General features: G+C 30.5%; 3 protein-coding genes across 3 annotated transcripts; 1 reads left to right on the forward strand and 2 right to left on the reverse strand.

Annotated features, from left to right (window-relative positions):
* Positions 1-844: 844 nt before the first annotated feature.
* On the reverse strand, positions 845-1,813 carry BSCL2_2 (Berardinelli-Seip congenital lipodystrophy 2 (seipin); the record flags this gene model as incomplete). The annotated part of the gene is made up of 1 exon (XM_053198476.1): positions 845-1,813. The coding sequence occupies one exon, from the start codon at positions 1,811-1,813 to the stop codon at positions 845-847; it is 969 nt and encodes a 322-aa protein (XP_053044130.1).
* Positions 1,814-3,486: 1,673 nt separating this feature from the next.
* N0V96_012151 (uncharacterized protein) lies at positions 3,487-6,974 on the forward strand (the record flags this gene model as incomplete). Its single annotated transcript, XM_065759519.1, has 3 exons — positions 3,487-3,527; positions 3,591-5,059; positions 6,112-6,974. 3 exons carry the CDS (start codon positions 3,487-3,489, stop codon positions 6,972-6,974), a joined length of 2,373 nt encoding a protein of 790 aa, XP_065611902.1.
* A 579-nt stretch (positions 6,975-7,553) lies between these two features.
* On the reverse strand, positions 7,554-8,493 carry N0V96_012152 (uncharacterized protein; the record flags this gene model as incomplete). The annotated part of the gene is made up of 2 exons (XM_065759520.1): positions 7,554-8,307; positions 8,363-8,493. The coding sequence occupies 2 exons, from the start codon at positions 8,491-8,493 to the stop codon at positions 7,554-7,556; spliced, it is 885 nt and encodes a 294-aa protein (XP_065611903.1).
* Between the last annotated feature and the right edge of the window lie 13,629 nt (positions 8,494-22,122).

Raw genomic sequence — 22,122 nt, forward strand, 5'->3', positions numbered from 1 at the left:
CTTGGGCGAGGAGGCCTAGGTGCAAATAGAGCGCATATTGCCCCAACGACAGTGGAGAGACAGAGGTGTGGGATCTGAGAGAGGAAATTATCGAAAAGTAGGAGATGATGAGGCTGAAAAATACCAGAGTATTGTTGGCTACAGCGTGGTGTGGTCGAAGTTAGGATAAGGCTCAAGACGATGGCGGCGGCAGCTGGCGGTGTGGGAGGGCAACGAAGCGACAAGATAGTGCCCTGGAGGGGAAATGTTGCTTGGGTGTCCCGTGTCCGTGCTTGGATGTTCCCGCAAGTGCAGCTTCCTACATGTGCTGGGATCAAGTGCACTGGTGCACTGTGGGGGGCTGGCACTTCCCATCCCCGAGGTCCTATGTCAGTGGCCTGCGTATTGGTAGGTAATCCAGGCCGCGACTTATTACCTTGACTTAGCTCCGTACCTCAAGTGCCTCCCAACATCCTGTTAGGTAAGCAAAGGCATACCCATCGTGCTCTCCTGGATACCTACCTATCTGGACCTCGTTAGATGGTGACTTTGGTGTTTACCTACCTTGTGATGCCTTACAAACACTCACAATCAACATCGCCGCTGACAGCTGGCTCACACCTCATTTTTCTACCCGAGGCATGTACTACCTAGCTTCATAGTACCTTCGTTTCGTTACACTCCGAGGAAATCGAGGCAAGCAGCTTTGTTTTATAAACATTTTGTTGAGTGAATGCCGAATCCTCGGCGGCTTCTCTCAATAGTCTCTTGCTTCTTCCATCCCGACATGTCATTACCTCAAGGTACTCTCGCCAGGTCCCAGCAAGGGATCAGCAATAATACCGCCACAGCAAGCACTCCCTCGTTAACTTCTATGCGATGACCTCCGCCGCACACTACTGGAACCTCCCTCACTATAACTCGTTCCAATGCCCGAGTCTCCTCTGAAGCCCCTTCCGTCATCTTCTTCCTCGTCGTCGGCCTCACCGCCGAGCGGGAGCAGGTCCTCCGCACGAGGCTCATCCTTAACTTCAGGCTCATAACGTAACGGAGCCTGATTACCATAGGTCGGAAAGGTCCTCGGGGCATCTGACAGCTCGTCGATGCCACTTCCATCCTCTCGCTTGACTTGACCTATCGACTTATTGTACGATTTTTGCACGATTTCTCCATTGCCGATGCCAGAGCCCTGTGACGATCCTGAAAACCCAGACCATGCCAACCATGCCACAGCCATGAATACGATCTCGGATGCCCAGAATAACAGGACGGCAGCGGTCAGAGTCGTCACACGGTAGTTGTACATCAGCCAACGCAATCCCCGCAGCTGAGCAGTCAGCGTTATTGAAGCAGAGTACGTCTCGATATCCTGGCCGCCCTGAAGTTCAAGGTACGCTGAAGCGGGTAAGGAAGAGCCTTTGGCCAACTCGACGCGCTCGGCCATCGGGACGGTAAGCACGCAAGTTTCCGAGTCGGAGAACAAAATATGGTAGGCTAAGAAGAGGATTCGCGACGCTATCGATACCATTGGATCTTGATATGGCACCAAAGCGGGCCGCCTTGAAGACAAAAGGACTGTCTTTCCATCGAAATGAGCATAGGGTTCAGGAGCGATATGAGGCTGTATTTTGTCGCTTCCCGTCGACAAGGCTCCGAGATCCAGCAGGTGGATGGCAATCATGAAGTTGCCTCGCTGTGTGTTGGCAGGCGAACGGGGCATAGACAACGTGACGGACACATCGTACTCCTGCTGCGTTCTCAGAGCAGACGTCGGGATGGTTGCTGTTCCAAAGGGATTTGCGCCTGATCTAGAGGTGAGGTTAGACCGCAACATCTTGGTTGGATCAAACTTGAGGCAGGCGGGAAGCGCGAGGAAGACTCACCCGTACTGGAGGTGGACTGCGGTTGTCACTACTTGCTCAGGTAGGTAGTCGCGGAAGAATAGGACCGAGGCGATAGCAGCAAAGGGCAGTAGAAATAGCGACGTGCCCACAAGGAGGCTAGCGTTCACAAGTGTCCGCTGTGCAGTTTTGGACGTGGCCGCCCGGGACGCCTTGCTCAACACCTCCTACCAACACCAGACTTAGAATCTCAAGGGCTAGCGAAACGTAATACTGGGCAGAGAGCGTACCATTGTATCCGAGAACGGATGTAGTTGTTTGCCGTGGGAGCTCAGGGAAGTAGTCTCAGTAAGTAAGCGAGAGGGTGCACCGGCTGGAGGTTTGAGAGCAAGTTGTGGGAAAATGCTGCCGTCCGAATTACAAGCGATGCCGTCCGAAGCATACGACCAGTTGCTGCACCAAGGTAGATTTGTATGTTGGTAGAGTGTTGTCGTTGTGCAGAGGGTGTGAGCGATTAGCTGTACTTGCAGCGAAGAAAGACGAACGTAGTCAAATGGGCCGTTGAAGGCAGCACCCTACGCTCCTGGAAAGAAGAGACGCAATCCGGGCACTGGCTTTGAACAGGCCAGAGCTCCTGGCCACGCTGGATGTTGATGTTGAGATGCGAAAGTGAAGCGCAGATCAATTTGAAAGCTCGAGCTGCTCTAAGCAAAGGGATGACGGTGGGCAAGGTGGCTCAAGCCCCGCCAATTGAGGTGGTGTCAGGTTGCGTGAGGTACCTGGCCCGTACCAGTTCAAAAAGCTGTGGCGCTGGGCTGGCACGCCGCCATTCTCAGACCTCCACTTCGCCCTCGCCAGCTGGAATTTGCTAATCTTCCCGATGGCTACCGCTGTTGCTTCGAAGGTAACGGGTAGCTTGGCAAAGCGCAGAGCTGTTGCCGGTTCATTCAGATTGAAGGCTATTACCAACCTAATACAGCGGCTGCTTCAACTGGCATGTGACGTTCCGGAGCAGCTACCCATAGCTAACACCCAACATATGGTAAGGTACATGGCAAGGGTAGGTACGGGTAGGTGTTGTCTCTACCTTGCCTGCGAAAGGCAAGTGGGGTTAATTTGATATGAGGCACCTTATCTTCAGTACCTCCTGCGTACCTAAGGTACCGATGGATACCTTGGCTGAGCGGTTTCCCCGCGTCGATGTACCTGACCATAGGTACAGTGCGTACGTAGGTAGGTTGGATAAGGCAGTGTGCTCTTGGCGGAAATGTCCGTGCATCACAACTAAGGTAAAGAGGAAAGTATGACTACCCGTGCAATTCCCAAGGTGATCAACAAATGCGATGTACGGATGAGATAGTAAGGTATAACAGAGGCACAAAGGTGAATGCAGTCAAATGTGTCGCAGTGAATACCGATTAACCTGCTTCTAGGTGACGTCATTCTCCATTTATGTACTTCATTTGACGCGACGTAGGCACTTCATATTGAACCATCTACACTGCCTGGGCTCTGGTTGCCTCAACGCTTCCGATACAAATAAACGCTCCAGGAAGCAATTCATGAAACAATAGTCCTGGCCGGCTCAGAAATGGCTTCACAACAGGATCTTCAAGAGTTGCTAAGGGTCATCACCTCTCGGAAGGGAGTAACGATGATGGCTGCAATGGGTCAGGTCAAAGCATTGCAGACAGTGCAGCTTCGGAGGTATGTTGATCGAGAGTGTGGTTCTGCTTTTATATTCCACCAGTCTTACGAGCATGTGGATAGTATCCAGCAGATAAGTGACGCTCCGCTCGACCTGATAGAGCGTGGTCTGGGTGACTCAAAGTCGGCCAAGGCTCTACAGACTGCATGCAAGACTCACCTGAAGAGGGCAAGTACCAAAAGATCCGGGGATCATCTGACCTCTCCAGGTGAGAAGCGTCCCAAGAACCATCACCCTGGCGACAATGCCGGAGGCCCTGCCCAACGTGTAGAGGATACAGAGGCTGCTCTGAGTCTTCCCGTGGTTACGGACGAGAAGGAGATCGCCGGAGCGTCCATATTCACCAATCGGGCGCCATTGATGTTGGCCTTCGTGTTGGAACTTCTCAGGCACACAATGCCAATGCAGCCTATGTCGAGTCGCCTCAGCTTAGCCCAGGCTGTTGTCAGCGCCAACTCAAAGTCAAAGGCCATCAGCATTGGACTGGCCAAGGCCGCCAACGAAGACGGCTCATGGGGCGAAGGACAGCCAAAGGTCAACATTATGGGTAGAGCTATAGCTGTTCTCAAGAGAGGCGACTTCGATTTGCAAGGCAGTGGTTTGGTATCCCCGGAATCTCCAGAGAGAGCTTCAGATGATAGTCTGCAGGGCAGGAAGCCCTCAGAATCCTCGAAGCAAGACCCTGGCAGCGTTGCATTCACAGAAAATCGGTGGTCTGCTAGCCGTCAGGTCACTTTCAAATCGTCCACCTTTGTTGCACGGGTGGCAAATGTCGAGGACGGCACTCAGGCGTCAGGTCTCGTTCGCTCCCTTCTGCTATCAGATCCACATTTACAAGCGGCCACACATAACGCCTGGGCATACCGAGTGAAGAGGAAAGGGCAAGGCGGCAGGCAAGACAAGTGGTCGGAAGAGGTACGCGAGGCAAGCGAGGACGACGGCGAAAGTGGCTGCGGCGAATTCATACAACGACTGATTCGGGAGGCCGGCATTGTCAACGTGGTTGTAGTGCTGACCAGGTGGTTCGGAGGAGAGATGCTAGGCCCAGATCGCTGGAGACTGATGCGCAACGTCGTCACAGAGGCGCTTTCCCAGAGGCTACGACTCACCCAGGGCCACGGGGGCTGCGATGATGTGGCCGTATGGGCACTGGATCTTCAGAATACGGGCAATGGACCTGGTAGCCGCAGTGCCAACGGAACAAGTGGTAACGTCGTCGGGATTCCTACCTATCGTCCGGAATCAGCTCGGGCGTACTTGCTTAAGAGTTTTGCTTCCGGCCAATCTGAAGGTGTTCCCATAGGCGACAATTCCGGCGGGAGTGCTTCTAAAGCCAAACAAAAGAGGGTGAGCAAATCGGAGGGCGATGGAGAGAGAGTGCGCAACCTTGGCCGTCTCCTCGGAGCTCTCAGACTGCTGTTCGATAGCTGGAGCAGCCTTGGACCTCGTGAGATGGACCGCAAGGCATTCTCATGGTATGCGTCTATTAGACCAGACGTACAGCCAGGGGTCGCAGGATGGGGCGCCAAAGGTTGGCTGAAGCTAGATTCAATACTTCAGCTACGTCGAGATGACACCAATAGTTCGAGGAAATAGGTTATCGACCCGGCAGCATGCCCGGGCCTTTGGCAACCCAAAGCGCTCACGTTCGCTCTCAATATCTGCAGGCCGAGATTGAGATTGGGTAGAACACAATCCTGTCATCCACGTACAACAATATGTATCTCAACCTCAATGGCGTCTTCGCCGAGACACTATTGATAAGGCACTCACTCACTGCTTCGCGGAGCTACCGTGGTCCCGGGGAGTCGGAATTGAAGAAATTGCGGGACCAGGACGGGATGACCCCTGTTCAAGCCCGGTCCCACACAATCCAGGTAAGCTAGTGGCTACCTCAAGGTAGTTTGGGTGACAAACTTACGCAGTAAGTAGCTAAGGTGGCTCGCCTCCCGTCTGCGAATAAGAATATCTTATCAGAATACTGGACCTGGCCATGCTTTATTAACGGGTCATTAAACATTACGGCTGTGCACACACACACACACACACACACACACACCCTCGCCATACAGGGTCAGTATTTCCGCATATACCACTTTCCTTGAGACGAAAATGTGGCGAGGTGATACCTTGGGCAGCTACGCCATGATCTAATTCTCCCGCACTTAGTTCCTGAAAACACCAAAGTACACTCTGTGTCGGCTCTGGCAGCGATTGCGAATCATGTTACACCTTGCAATCGGCGCGAGCGCCCCCAGCTGGGCTGCTTGTCGCTTCCTAACAATATCTCGACGGCTCTCTTCAACTCGACCCGCAGGCCATGGTGCAAGAGCTCCAAGGCCGTTAGTCCAACCAGTCTTCTGCCCAACATATATTGCTAACCATGCTACAGCTACGCTTCTCGTCGTGCCAACCAACTTCCTCCCAGTCCCACCACTCCGAATACTCTCGAAACAGCCGATGCCATCTTCAAGGCCAGGAAGATACCTTTGCTTGCCTCCGGGGTAGTAGCTCTGGGTCTGGGAATATATGTTAGCCTTTTGGCATCCTCGTTCTATTCCTCGACCTGCCACGAGAATTCAGAGCCAGCGCCAGATGAAGTTCCAACAGGGCGACCTAGCGTCTTCAGCAATGATTCTGCTAAGAAATTTGACCAAAGTCTCGAGGGCTCAGAATGGTTGATGGGTATCACCTCTCTGCGGAAAAGGCTTGCTGCAGAGGCTTTCGGGCATGTGCTTGAAGTCGCCATGGGCACTGGCCGTAACCTTCCCTTTTACGACTGGAGTCATGTTATTAGCTCTCCGAACTCAGCAACCCAGGCACTTGCAGGACCAAAGGCCAACGCACGACCACGCAAGACCGACGCGGCCATCGCGGCACCGATGATCTCCTATACGGGAATTGACATCTCTGACGAAATGCTTGGCGTTGCTGCCCAAAAGCTCGCAGAAACTGTGCCGGAGCTGGCTGGTGCCGACCCAATAACTGAGAAGCAGACTGTGCCGTCTCCGGCTGAGTGGAATGATATTTCCTACCACGCCGGGAGACTACGAATGTTCCGATCAGATATTCACGAACATATTCCTTCGCCTCCTCAGCAATCTTGTCCGCAAGCTAAATACGACTTCATCTGTTCGACATTTTCTCTGTGCAGTGTCCGCGACCCAGAACAAATGGTTCGGGATTTGGCCAGCAAAGTCAAGCCGAACACAGGCAAGATCGTCCTAGTCGAGCATGGTAGAGGATGGTGGGGATTTGTTAATGGGTTACTCGATAAGTCTGCAGCTTCTCATTTCCAGAGTAAGCTTGATTTCTTCCACGACAATCATCGTCACAAATTTACTAAGCTGCTCTTTCAGAATATGGATGCTGGTGGAATCGAGACATCGCCGAGATTGTCGAGAACGCCGCACAGTCTACACCGGGACTCCAAGTCACAAAGGTAGATCGTCCGTACTTCACACAGCTCGGGACGACCCTGTGGATTGAGTTAAAAGTTTCGGATTCGGGCGTCTTAAGTAATCCCTAGTCTTCATACTCGCAAACCAAGAGTCATGATGCACTTGCTGTAGTCTGGTGGTTAACAGAAGTCGGCGTCAATAGCTGACCTTCGAGATTTGTAAGGAAAGGGGAGGTTTGTTTATTTCATTTCAATCATACCCGGCCAAGTTTCGAGTTTAATCCTCCCGGCTTAGATTCCCAAACACCATGTCTGCACAGACTCCTTCGGGACCAGCTGCTGTAACAACTACTAATACAAGAAAGACATCCGCCCATTCCCTGATTGTACTTCCAAACGAAGTCAACTTCACGCTATCGTATACCCTGGTTCTCCTTTTGTTTTCGTCATCGTCCACCAACGCCAGCTAAGTATCAAATCTCCAGGAAGGGAGCCCAATTGATGTCAGAGTCAGCAGGCCAAGCCGTACCTCGTATTCGGTTGCCCCAAACATTCTCAGTCGACACTCCGTACGGTGATGCGGGACGTGGAGCATGCCTTCGCTTCACGTAACATTTCACGACCGTTAACAAGAGTCCAGCAAACAATCAAGCTCATCAAGTTCAATACTTTCAGGGCTATGGTCCCATTCTAGGAGGCCCCCTAGCTTGAACCAGCTGTCGCTGTCATTTTCTTTTTTGGCGCTCGCTGGGACGGTTGCCTTAAAGGCAGGGCTCGTGATGAAATGATGCATAGTTGCCAACCCGCTGTTTACGGCCACGCCGGTTCTCTCGTCGAACATGACATCATCCCGTGCCGGTTCATAGGCATTGGCAGATTGCTCGCCATTGCCCGTCAAAGACAGTTCGCGGGCGAGCTTGCGTTTCTGCAAACAGTCGGCCGTCTGCGTAAACTCTCGTTCATCCTTTTCCAGAGGAGGGGAGGCACTGCGCTGGCTTCTTGAGTACCGGAAACTGCTTGGTAGTGACCCGACGGGAGTAGTAGGCATGGCAAAGTCTTCGTCACCATCATCAAATTCAGGAGAGGAAAGATCGACCTCGGGGGACGGGCTTAAATCCCGCCGGCGAAGGTCGATGTCGTCACCATCTTCGGATCCAGACGCAATGCTAGAGAGAGATGGAGAAATGACTGCGCGCTGAGCGAAGGCCGGAGAGTCTGGGAAGGGCAGTCTTGGGCGCGTTGTGAGATAGAAGTATGTCCGGCGCGGGTGTATCTTTTCGAGTTCCTTAGCCATCGGGCAAGGTGCTTGGCCACTCCAACATGATCGCTTCAGGTAGGCAGAGAGGCGGGAGGAAACAATGGCGCATGGGTTTGCAGAGCTACGAATCTGTTAGAAAACCTGTGAAGACTTGAGAAGGGAGCTGAGGGGCTTACTTCTTGACAATTGGAATCTGCTGCGAAAGCACAGTTGCCAGCTCTCGCACCAGATGAGGTCGGTTGCAGGTGGCCTGTAATTGAGCAATAGTAGCTTCTACAATCTCGTCGTTGATTCCCTCAATCTTCATGTGAGTGGCAGATTCGGCGTCGCTGTGGGCTTCCTGCATCTCGACATTACTTATTGTTGGAGACGGCGGCGGCGTATGATCGAAAATGACAGCGTCTCCGGCATGTTTTTGTGACGTCGGCCCATGCACTGTCTCATCCCCATGCGAACGTTTTTGTCTCTTATTTGGGCGCGCTATTGTTGTCGATGTGATTGTTATGCGGTTTCCTCCATTTTCGGAATTGCTTCGACCCGGCGCGGCAGCCGAACTGCGATTTGAATGACTCCCTGGAACATGAATGCCCAGCGATGGGAGAGACAAAGATTTGCGGCGAGTGTTGTATGGCATCTTGGCTAGGCTTGTCCAGAGGAGATAGGGAGTACAGATGGATGTGAATGGTAATAATGGTTTGGACGAGGTCAAAGAACACAGAGACGAAGTCACTTTGGGCGATGGGAAGAAATGGTGCAGTGATAACATGCGTCCTCGTTTGTTATGGGGAGTGGTAGATGGGATTTCCGTGCTGGGAAACGACATAATACTGGAACGAGGGAAAGCCAAGCTAGCAGCCTTTTTTTTTCCCTTTTTTTTTTTCTTTTCCTAGCCAGTCTCCACCTTTCCACAGGCGCCCCTTGACCATATACGCAAGGGGTCCAGTCCGATGAGGGGCGGAACAAGCGAATGCTCCACCCTGGCGTGCCGAGACTAAGGAACCTAACCATGCGTACGTGCTGCGGAGGGCGAATAGGTGGCGTTCCTATAGGCTATACGTCAGGAGTACCTCTCCGTATCACCCGGTCGAAAAGATTTTAAAGTGGGGACATGTTCGGAGTGAAGCTGGTATACCTGATAATAAGGGATGTCCTATCCTGCGTCAAAAATTTCCGGACGAATTAATAGAAATGCTGATTGGCTCCTAAGGACAGACCGCAAGGCGGTGTTAGTACGTAAATCGAGACGTGCATAACTATTTAAGAAATGATATTAATATTGATAAAGCATATTTATTTATTTTTATTTATTTTTAAAGTTCTACCTTTACTAAATACTTAGGTAATTCTGAATATTAATTATATAATATTAATATATAATACTAATAAATACTTTTACTATTTTAATAAATTATTTTTTCTATAAATAAATTTAACTTTTTTTTTAAAGTTTATACCTATAATTAGTTTTATATTAATAATAATATAAAGCGCGGGATATTATTATTTTATAAACCCGTATACTTAGCTAAGTTTATTATTTTTTAAATAATAATACTTTATAATAATAATATTGAAAATACCCTTATTATTATTATTAGAAACACTCTCGTTATTATTATTACTAATATTTATTTATTTTAATTTTAATTTTTATATATATTTTTAAAAATACTAATTATTTTTTTAATTTTTTATTAAATACTTAGGTAATGTTTTTTTATAAAGTTTATAATAATAAATTAATAATAATATTAAATATAATATTAGTAAATAACGTACTTATATAGCGAGTTACTTATTATAATAAATTACCTATTTTTTAAATACCTTCTTATTATTTATATAAGTTAATTAAGTTATATTATAAAAAAATTAATTAGAATTACTTATTAACCTCTTTTTTAAAGGTTTCTTAAACTACTTAATATACTTATATATTATATTTAGTTTTTTATAATTATTATATTATTATATACGTAATTTACTCCCCTTTATACGAGTACCCTCTAAATATATATTTTCGTTTTTAATATTAATAACCCCCTTTTTTACCTAAATTACTTTAATTTTAATAATATTAAATAACTCTTTAAAATATAATTAAGTTTTTTTAGCCTTTTAGTACTTATTTAGTATTTTATTTATTATATAAAACTTATAGTATTTAGTTTTAATAAGAGTTAGTTTATATATTAATTTACTAATATTTTTAGTTTATAAATTAATAACTTTATATAAATATATTAATAGATTATTTTAATAATTATAAATCCGTTTTTTTAAATAAAATAGAGCTTTATATAATATTATATATTATAACTAATTAATTTTTAAATATATGTAATAAAATGTATATTGGATTATAATAAGTAAAGAACTTTATATAACGCGTCCCTAAATTAAAAATACGATTTTAATATTGAATTAATTATTAAAAGGCCTTAGTAAGATCTTATTATTATATAAAGCTAGTTTATTTTTTATATAAAATATAATTACGAAATATAAAATATAACGTACTTATATAGTGAGCGATATATTATAACGAGCGACGTACGTTTTTATAATTCTATTTTTTTTATTTTTAAAATATCTTTTTTCTATATATAAATATATAATCTTTTTTAAATAAAAACCGAATTATTTTTTATTTTTTAAATTATTAAAAAAAACTTAAAAATATTTATTTAAAAAGCTATTTTTATTTTTAAAATCCTTAAATTAACCTTTTATTATTAACGTATTAAATATATTATACGAAGTAAAAAAATAATTAAATTTAATAAAAGTAATTATAATAAAAAAAGAAGTAATTTTTAAATAAGTTATTAACTTAATTAATTAAGGGTTCTTTTTATAATAAAAAAACGTATAAAAAAATAGCTAATTAATTTTTAAATATATATAATAAAATACGTATTAAATTACGATAAATAAAGAACTTCGTACGACGCGTTTTTTAAATTAAAAATATAATTTTAATATTAAATTAATTATTAAAAAGCCTTAACTCAAAAATCTTATTATTATATAAACCTAATTTATTTTTATATAAAATATAATTATAAAATACGAAATATATAATAATAATATTTATAATTTTAATAAAACGGGCTTTTTAATAAGAATATTATTATATATAAAAGTTATTACGATTTTTAATTATAATAAAAAGCTTTATATAAAATAGTTTAGTAATTAAAAATAGGTTTTTATTATTTAAAATATATATCTAAATAGCTAAGTATTACCTCTATATATTATTATAAAAAAATAAATATTATTTCTTTTTTTTAGTATATTAATAGCTAATTCTTAGTTATATAATATATTTATCTAAGTAAAAATAGATAAATAATAAATAATATTAGCTTAGATTAACTAAAGTATTTTAATTAATATATAACGACTTATATAAAGGGCTCTTATTACTATTTAATCTTTAATAATTATAATAACTATAAATTAACTAATTTTAATAAATATTATAAAAAATAAAATATTATTATTTTTTATATACTTCCCTATTTATTATATAAACTTTAGTTTTTTAATATTAAATATTTTAGCTTATTAAAGTACTTATATAATAAAAAAAATTAAGAAAAATAATACGGATATAGATTTTATATATTATAAAAAATAACTTTTTTTTTATTTTTTAAATTAGTATTCTTTATTTTAATAAGTAAAAAATAATATATAAACTAGTTTAGAATAAATAAGCCTTATACTTTTTAATTTTAAAATAGTTATTTTTTATTTAAATTTTAAATTAAAAACGCTAATATTATTAAATTTATAATTAAGTAGCTAAGGCTCTTAAAACTTAAAAAATACTAATTATAATATTAAAAAGCGTATAAAATACTATATTTTTTTAAAAATAAGATCTAAATATATTAAAATAACTTATTAATATTAATATATAAAATAATTAATTTCTAAACTAAAAGTATTAATAAGTTAATTTATAAGCTTTATTATTATTAAAATAGAGAATTATAAGCTTTATATAAAAATAAAAGTACTAAATAAGTACTAAAAAATAAAAAAAACTTAGTTACGTTTTTTAAAAGGTTATTTAATAATACTAAAATAGAAGTATTAAAAATAAAAAAGGGTAGTATTAATATTAAAAAAGAGAATAATTTTTTAAAAAGAGGGTTATATAAAAAGTATTAAATTACGTATATAATAATATAATAATTATAAAAAGCCTAAATATAACGTATAAACTTATAAAATAGTTTAAAATAATAATAATAAAAAAAAGTAATATATAGTTTTATTTAATTTCGTATATTATAATTAAGTTAATTTATAAAAAAGGTTAAGAAGTTATAAAAAGTACGCTACTTATTATAATACGCTACTCGCTATATAAGTACGTTAATAAAAGTTATTATTATATTATTATTAATTTATAATAGGGTTAGGTTATTATTAACCGCTATTTTTAATTATAACGAGAGGTTTTATAATAGTCTTATAGTTATAAAGTATTATTTATAAAAAGTTTATAATACTATTAGTACGTTATAAAAGCTTTTTATATTATATTACGTTAGGTTATTATTATATATTTTTTAATTAATTTAGTATTATAATTTATTATATTATATTTATAATTAAATTATTTATAAAACCTCGTACTTAGGCTTATTTATATTATAATAAATTAATAGCGGGGGTCTTAATATTATTTTAGTAAGGGGTTTTTATAACTTTTTTATAATTTATTTAAATAAGAAATTAAATAAGTTTTATTTTTTATAAATAATTTTATAATTTATATATTATTTAGGTTAGTATTAGTAATAAGCTAGGGGCTAGTTTAAAATTATTATAGTTTATTAACGTTTTTAATTTTTTAATAAAATATATTTATAAATACTTTATTATTAATTTTTAAATTATTAAGCTATTAATAATAGTTTATATATTTTTTAATATTTTATTTAAATAATTTTTATATTACTCTAGTAATTTTTTTAGGTTTTATAAATATTTTAGGCTATTTACTAAGCCTTTATATAATTAAGCTTTTTTTTAATTATATTAAAGCGTTTAGTTTTAATAGCTTAATTAAAAAAATAATTAGGGTTAATAACTAAATTTAATTTTATAAAATAATAATTTTATAATTTTACTTAGTTAGGCTATATAAATAAAATTTATTATAAATAATATATTATTTTAATTATTTTAGTAATAATTAACTAAGGGCTGTAAATATTAAAAAAATATATTAATTTAAAATTTTAGTTTAGTTATTTATTTATAAATAGTTTATTATTAATAATTATAGTTTAATATTATAAAGTTTATAAATTTTTTTTTAAAAAGTTTAATATAAACTAGGGACCGTAATTAAAAAATAATAGTTTTAAATAGTTTAAAAAATTAGTAATATTTTTTTATAAAATATTTTATTTATATTTTTAAGCTATAATAGTTTTATAATAAGGTATTAAAATAGCTTTTTTTATCTAGCTTATTAATTATTATATATATTAAGTTATACCCTTTTTTAATCAGGGGGTATTATTATAAAATTTATTAAAATATATTATTATAAATAATTAAATATAAGTAATAGCCTTAGCTCCCCTAGGGGCTTATTATAAGGTTTTTTAAAAATAATAGAATATATAATAATTTTTTAATATATTAATATAAATATATTATAAGGCTAAGTTAGTAATATTATAATTTAATTATTTTAATTATTTTATTATAGTTTAAGTATATAAAGAGTTTTTATTTATAAACTTTATAAATTATTATAATATATAAATTCTTTTTTTTAAATATAACGAGCTTATTATTTATTATAAATAGTTTATTATTTTAAATTTTTTTAGTATTTATAGCCCTTAGTTATTAATATTTATATTAAAATTAATAATATTAGTACTAAGTTATAATTAAGTTTTAGTACTTTTTATAATTAATAAGTATTTTTAAAGCTTATTTTTTAGTATAAAGGACTTTATAATAAGCTTTAGGTTATTAAGCTACGGTTTTTAATAATATTTATAACTTAATAATAATATTTAATAATAATAAGCTTAGTAATAATGATATTTAGGTATAGTTAGCCTTTTTTAGTACTTATTAAGTCCTAATATCCTTTTTTTTTATAATAGTATATTTATTAATATATTTTTTTCATTTTAATTCGTATTAAATATAAAAAATTAAAGTTAATTAGGGTATTAGCTTAGCGGGCCTATTATAGGTTTAGGAAGCGCTCTATTATAAAAAAATAAAAGCGGCTAATAATCTGTAATAATATTAAATTTTTAATAATAGCTAATTGACTCTACGTACTACTCCTTTAAATAGATTATTATTATTATTATTATTATTATATATAATATAGTTAAGCTTTATACTATTTATAGTCTTTAAATAAAATATAATAGGGTATTATAAACTATTATTTATAAAACTATTTATATAAAAAGTAGCTTCTATTTATAATATCCTAAAAAATAATACTTTATAATTAATATACTAGCTTATTATTTTAATATAAAACTTATATAAGTTTAAAAAAAATTATTCTAAAAAAAACTATAATTCTTAAATAAGTTATTAACCTAATTAATTGAGGATTTTTATTATAACTTAATAATATATAAAATATAGCTAATTACTTCTTTAATAAACGTAATATAATTTATATTAAACTATAATAAGTAAAGAACTTTATATAATATTAACTATAGCTAAAAAAATACGTTTTTTAATATAAAATTAATTATTAAAGGGCATTAGTTAACGTACCTATATAGCGAGTTACCTATTATAATAAGTTACTTACTTTCCCTTTTTTTTAATACCTTTTCTATTTATAATAACTTTTTTTTATATATAATAAAAAGTTCTTTTTTAAATAAAAGTTATATTATTCTTATATTTTAAGTTATTAAAAAATACCTAAAACTATTTATATGAAAAGTAGCTTTTATTTATAATATCCTAAAAAATAATACTTAATAACTCATATATTAACTTATTATTTTAATATAAAACTTATATAAATTTAAAAAAAATAATTATTTTAAAAAACACCGTGATTTTTAAATAAGTTATTAACTTAATTAATTAAGGATTTTTATTATAACTTAATAATATATAAAATATAATTAATATACTTATATAACGAGCAATATATTATAATAAGCGACGTACTCTTTATAACTTCTTAACTTTTTTTATAAATTAACTTAGCTATAACGTATAAAATTAATTAAAATTATATATTACCCCTTTTTTTTATTATTATTTTAAATTATTTTATAAGTTTATACGTTATATTTAAGTTTTTTTATAATTATTATATTTTTATATACGTAGTTTAGTATTTTTTATATAACCCTTTTTCTAAAAAAAAATTTTTTTTTAATATTAATATTACTTTTTTTTATTTTTTAATATTTTTATTTTAGTATTATTAAATAACTTTTTTAAAACATAATTAGATTTTTTTTACTTTCTAATATTTATTTAATATTTTTTATTTTTATATAAAGTTTATAATTCTTTATTTTAATAATAATAAGCTTATAAATTAACTTATTAATATTTTTAATTTAAAAATTAATTATATTATATATTAGTATTAATAAGCTATTTTAATATATTTAAATTTTATTTTTTAAAAAAAAGTAGTATTATATATACTTTTTTAATATTATAATTAATATTTTTAAGTCCTAAGAGCTTTAATTATTTAGTTATAAATTTAATAATATTAACGTTTTAAATTTAAAATCTAAGTAAGAAATAACTATTTTAGGGTTAAAAAAGTATAAAGCTTACTTATTTAAAATTAGTTTATATATTATTTTTTATTTATTAAAATAAAAAATATTATTTTAAAAAATAAAAAAAGAAGTTATTTTTTTATAATATACAAAATTTATATTTATATTATTTTTTTAATTTTTTTATTATATAAATAATTTAATAAGCTAAAATATTTAATATTAAGAGGCTAAAGCTCGTATAATAAATAGGGAAGTATATAAAAAATAATAATATTTTATTTTTTTATAATATTTATTAAAGTTTTATTATAATTATTAAGAATTAAAAAAATAATAAGAGCCTTTTATATAAGTTTTTTATATATTAATTAAAGTCCTTTAGTTAATCTAAGCTAATATTATTTATTATCTATTTATTTTTATTTAAATAAATATATTATATAGCTAAGAATTAGTTATTAATATATTAAAAAAAGAGGTAATATTTATTTTTTATAATAATATATAAAAAATAAAACTTAGTTATTTATATATATTCTTTTTAATAATAAAAACTTATTTTTTAATTATTAAATTATTTTATATAAAGCTTTTATTATAATTAGAAGTTATAATAGCTTTTACGTATAATAATATTCTTATTAAAAAGCCCATTTTATTAAAATTATAAATATTATTATTATATATTTTATATTTTATAGTTATATTTTATATAAAGGTAAATTAATTTTATATAATAATAAAATCTCTAGCTAAGGCTTTTTAATAATTAATTTAATATTAAAATCGTATTTTTTAATTTAGGGATACGTTATACGAAATTCTTTATTTATTATAATTTAGTATACGTTTTATTAAGTATATTTAAAAACTAATTAGTTATTTTTTTATGCATTGTTTTTATTATAAAGGGAACTTTTAATTAATTAGGTTAATAACTCCTTTAAGAATTATTTCCTTTTTTATTATAATTATTTTTATTAAATCTAATTATTTTTTTATTTTATATAACGCGTTTAATATGTTAATAATAGAGGGTTAATTTAAGGATTTTAAAAATAAAAATAGCTCTTTATATAGATATTTTTAAGTTTTTTTTTAAATAGTTTAGAGAGTAAAGATAATTCGGTTTTTATTTAAAAAGGATTATATATTTATATAAAAAAAAAGGTATTTTAAAAATAAAAAGAATAAAATTATAAAAACGTGCGTCGCTTATTATAATACGTCGCTCGCTATATAAATACGTTAATTCTTTTTTAATAAATACAACGTAATATATATTAAACTATAATAAATAAAGAACTTTATATAATACTAATTATAATTAAAAAATACGTTTTTAATATAAAATTAACTATTAAAAAGTATTAACTAAGAATTTTATGATTATTTAAGCCTAGTTTACTTTTTATATAAAATATAATTATAAAATATAAAATATATAATAATAATATTTATAATTTTTATAAGACAGGCTTTTTAATAAGAATATTTCTATATATAAAAGTTATTGCGACTTTTAATTATAATAAAAAAGCCTTATATAAAATAGTTTAATAATTAAAAATAGGTTTTTATTATTTAAAGTATATATATAAATAGTTAAGTATTACTTTTTATACGTTATTATAAAAAAGTAAATATTACCTCCTTTTTTTTATATATTAATAACTAATTCTTAGCTATATAGCGTATTTATCTAAATAAATAAACATAAATAATAAATAATATTAGTTTAGATTAGTTAAAATATTTTAATTAATATATAAAGATTTATATAAAAAGCTCTTATTACTTTTTAATCCTTAATAATTATAATAATTATAAATTAATTAATTTTAATAAATATTATAAAGAATAAAATATTATTATATTTTATACACTTCCCTATTTATTATATAAGCTTTAGCTTTTTAATATTAAGTATTTTAGCTTATTAAAATACTTATATAATAAAAAAAATATATAAATATAGATATTATATATTATAAAGGACGACTTTTTTTTATTTTTTAAAATAGTATTTTTTATTTTAATAAATAAAAAATAATATATAAGCTAGTTTTAAATAAATAGGCTTTATACTTTTTTAATTTTAAAATAGTTATCTTTTTATTTAAATTTTAAATTAAAAACGTTTATATTACTAAACTTATAGCTAAGTAATTAAGGCTTTTAGGACTTAAAAATATTAATTATAATATTAAAAAGAATATAAAGTATTACTTTTTTTAAAAAATAAAATTTAAGTATAATATTAAAAGAATATAAAGTATTACTTTTTTTAAAAAATAAAATTTAAGTATATTAAAATAACTTATTAATATTAATATATAAAGTAATTAATTTCTAAGCTAAAAGTATTAATAAGTTAGTTTATAAGCTTTATTATTATTAAAATAAAGAACTATAAGTTTTATATAAGAATAGAGGTACTAAATAAATATTAAAAAATAAAAAAGACCTAGTTATATTTTTAAAAAGTTATTTAATAATATTAAAATAGAGGTATTAGAAATAAAAAAGGGTAGTATTAATATTGAAAAGAAAATAACTTTTTTAAAAAAAAGTTATATAAAAAGTATTAAATTATATATATTATAATATAATAATTATAAAAAGCTTAAATATAATATATAAATTTATAAAATAGTTTAGGATAGTAATAAAAAAGAGGGTAATATATAATTAATTAATTTTATATGTTATAGCTAAGTTAATTTATAAAAAAAAGTTAAGAAGTTATAAAGAGTGCGCTACTTATTATAATATACCGCTCGCTATATAAGTACGTTAAGGCTAAAGTAATTTAAATAAAAAAAGGGGGTTATTAATATTAAAAAATAAAATATATATTAAGAAGGTATTTATATAGAAGGGAGTAAATTATATAAATAATAATATAATAATTTTCAAAAAAGCTAAATATAATATATAAATATATTAAGTAATTTAAGAGACCTCTAAAAAAACAGGCTAATAAGTATTTCTAATTAATTTCGTATAATATAGCTTAATTAATTTATATAAATAGTAAGAGGGTATTTAAAAATAGGTAATTCGCTATAATAAGCGACTTGCTTTATAAGTACGTTAGCTAGTTATAATAAGTATATTAATAAAACTTAAGGCTATAAATACTAAATAAATAGTATTATAATTATAAATAGCTTCTTTAAAACTATATTTATATTTATAAATTATAAAACAAGTAAAGCTTTAGTAATTAATTATTATAGTCTTATTAAAAAAGTTCTTAATAAAAATAGCTAAAAGTAATCGTAAGATCTAATATTAAGTTAATTATTAAAAAAGCTATAAAAGTCTATTCTTAAACCTAGCTCGAGTTTATACTATATATAAATCTTATTTATAAATATATTTTTTTATAATATTACTATTTATAATTACTTAACTATTTATTAAACGGTTATTTATCCTACTTATATATAATTATTTATTTTACTTTTTTTATAAATATCTATTTTTTTATCTTATTATATAATTTTAATTACGTAATTTATTTATAGTTTTTTTTATTTTAAAAGGAGTTATCCTAAGTTCGTACTTTTTATATATATAATATAGTAACTGCTACAGGTCCTATGGGGCGGCCCCTGGCCTTGTTATGTTTATTAGGTCGTAACAATATAAAGGTTTTAAACTTTAATAATAATATAAAGGTTTTTAGAGAAAGGGCTAAAAGGGTTAATATTTAGTTACTCTTCGTACTATAGCTCGTAAAGATTCTTTTTATCCTTATTACTTCTTATATTACTTATAAGCTCTATTTAAACTAAATAATTTACTAAATAAATTATTAAATAAATTATTAAATAAGCCTGTTAAAATATAAATCCGTATCTAATATATAGTTAGTAATTAGCGGGCTAGGGCTCTTTAACGATGCCCCTTAATAGGTCTCCCTCTTTAGGACTCGATAAATTAGGCCCCCTCGATACCCTAACTATTATAATTAATATAAATACGCTAAAAGAATAGTATAATATTTTTTATCAATATAAAATCTAGCTAAATAATAATATAAATATTATAAATAGCTAGGCTAATATAAATACTAAAATTTAATATATTAATATTAATTTAAAAAATTATATTCTATAAAATTAATAACTTTTTAAATACGGGTTTTATTATAAACTTAAAAGATTATATAAAGGGTTCTTTAACTTTTTTTAAACTAATATTAAAAGGTTTTATATATATTAAAATAAGTAAAGCTTACTTTTTTAAATAACTAGAACTTAAAGGACTATAATAAAAAGTTAGGAGCTATTAATAAAAAAAGAGAAAATATTTAAATTAGTTAATTTTAATTAGTAATTAAGTATAGAGCACAATATACCCAGTTTTTCTTAATATATAATATATAATACTACCCCGGTATCACGGCACTGGGCGTTAGGCCCCTAGGGGCCTAGGCCTTAGGCACTTAGCGGACCCCTTATAAGTTACGTAACTACTAAATTGCTAAACTTAAAAACCTAGCGCCCTAAATTCTACTTACTAATTTATTTCTTTTCTTTTTTATATTAAATTACGTTTATTAAATTAATATAAATAGCATTTTAACCTACTTCGAGTTCCCTTTTATAATACTATTTAACGTTATTTATAAACCTATTCTTTAAAAATAGAATAATAATATTTTAACTTATTAAACCTCTTATAATAAATAATTACCCTTATTAAAAAAAAATATAATACTAAATAATAACTAACTAATTAACTACGTAAAATAATTAATACCCCTAAATATATACCCCCTTTACTAAATATTATAATTTGAAATAAAAGTTAAGGAAAATAAATATCCTTTTATATTAATAGTTTTTAATAAGGCTACTATTTATATAAGTAGCATTAAAATATTATAAATATTAATAAAAATACTAAGCTCTTTATATTTAACCCTAAAGCTAACTTTATTAAGTAGCCCTGTTAAATAACTTTTACCCTCTATTATATAAAATAATTAATTTAATTTTTTTTATTATATTATTAATAAGCTTACGTCCCCTATTTAGATTTATAATAAAAGACTATTTAGTAATACTAAATAGTATAATACTAATTTTAAATTTATTTAAAACCTATATAACTAAAATAAAAAACACTACCCTTTATACTTAAGTTAAAAACTAACTAAAAATACGTATTACTTAATACTAATTTAAATAAATATTAATTTCTATAATTAAATAATTAAATAATAATATTAAGTAGTTTTATAAAATAATTAAAAAAGAATGTTAAGGTTATTAATAAAGCTATTATAAAACTTCGAAATATTAAAAAATAACTAAATAAAGCCCTTTATATTAACGCTATACTTAATAAACGTATTAAATAATTAAAGAACGGTTCTATATTTAATATTAATAATAATAAGTATAATAATAATAGTAAAGCTTATTACGTACTTAAATAATATTTTACTTAATTTAAAATATAAAATAGCTATAAAAAATACCCTAGTTTTAGTATATTAACTTATTTATAAATTAAGTAAAATATTTAACGTCCCTATTTTTATAAATAATAATAATAATAAAAACTTAAAGTTCTCTTATTAATTTTAATATATTATTAAGTATTTTAAAAAAATATAAACTTTAATATTAATAGCTACTATTTAGAATATATTATTAATAAAATTAATAATATTATAGCTAAATTTATTTATTTTATACTAACTTTTAATAAAATTATTATAATAAACTAGTTATTTTATAAGCTTAAATTAGCTTATATTAGTTTTATTATTATAAATTATATTAATTAAAAAACTAAATACCCTCTTTATTATATTAAAAAACGTTTATTAAAAGCGTTCTATTTTTTATTAAGCTTATTTATATTAATAAGTTCTTTAAATTTTAATAAAAGCGCTACTTTTTATAATAAATTCTTTATTTATTTTTTAAAACTAGGCCGTTTCTAAATATTTAAATAAAAAACGTTACTTTTTTAAAAAATATATAGAGTATATTATTTAGCTCGTTAGTATTATATAGCCCCCGTTAAGTAGTAATAAGGTCTTAAAGAGTACTATACTTATTAAAAATAGAGGAGGCGGTATTATTAAGTAAAATACCCGTAGCTAAATTACTAATTATAAAACTATTCCT

Source organism: Colletotrichum fioriniae (assembly GCF_027942845.1).
Source record: "Colletotrichum fioriniae strain IMI 355084 chromosome Unknown scaffold_21, whole genome shotgun sequence".
NCBI lineage: Eukaryota > Fungi > Ascomycota > Sordariomycetes > Glomerellales > Glomerellaceae > Colletotrichum > Colletotrichum fioriniae.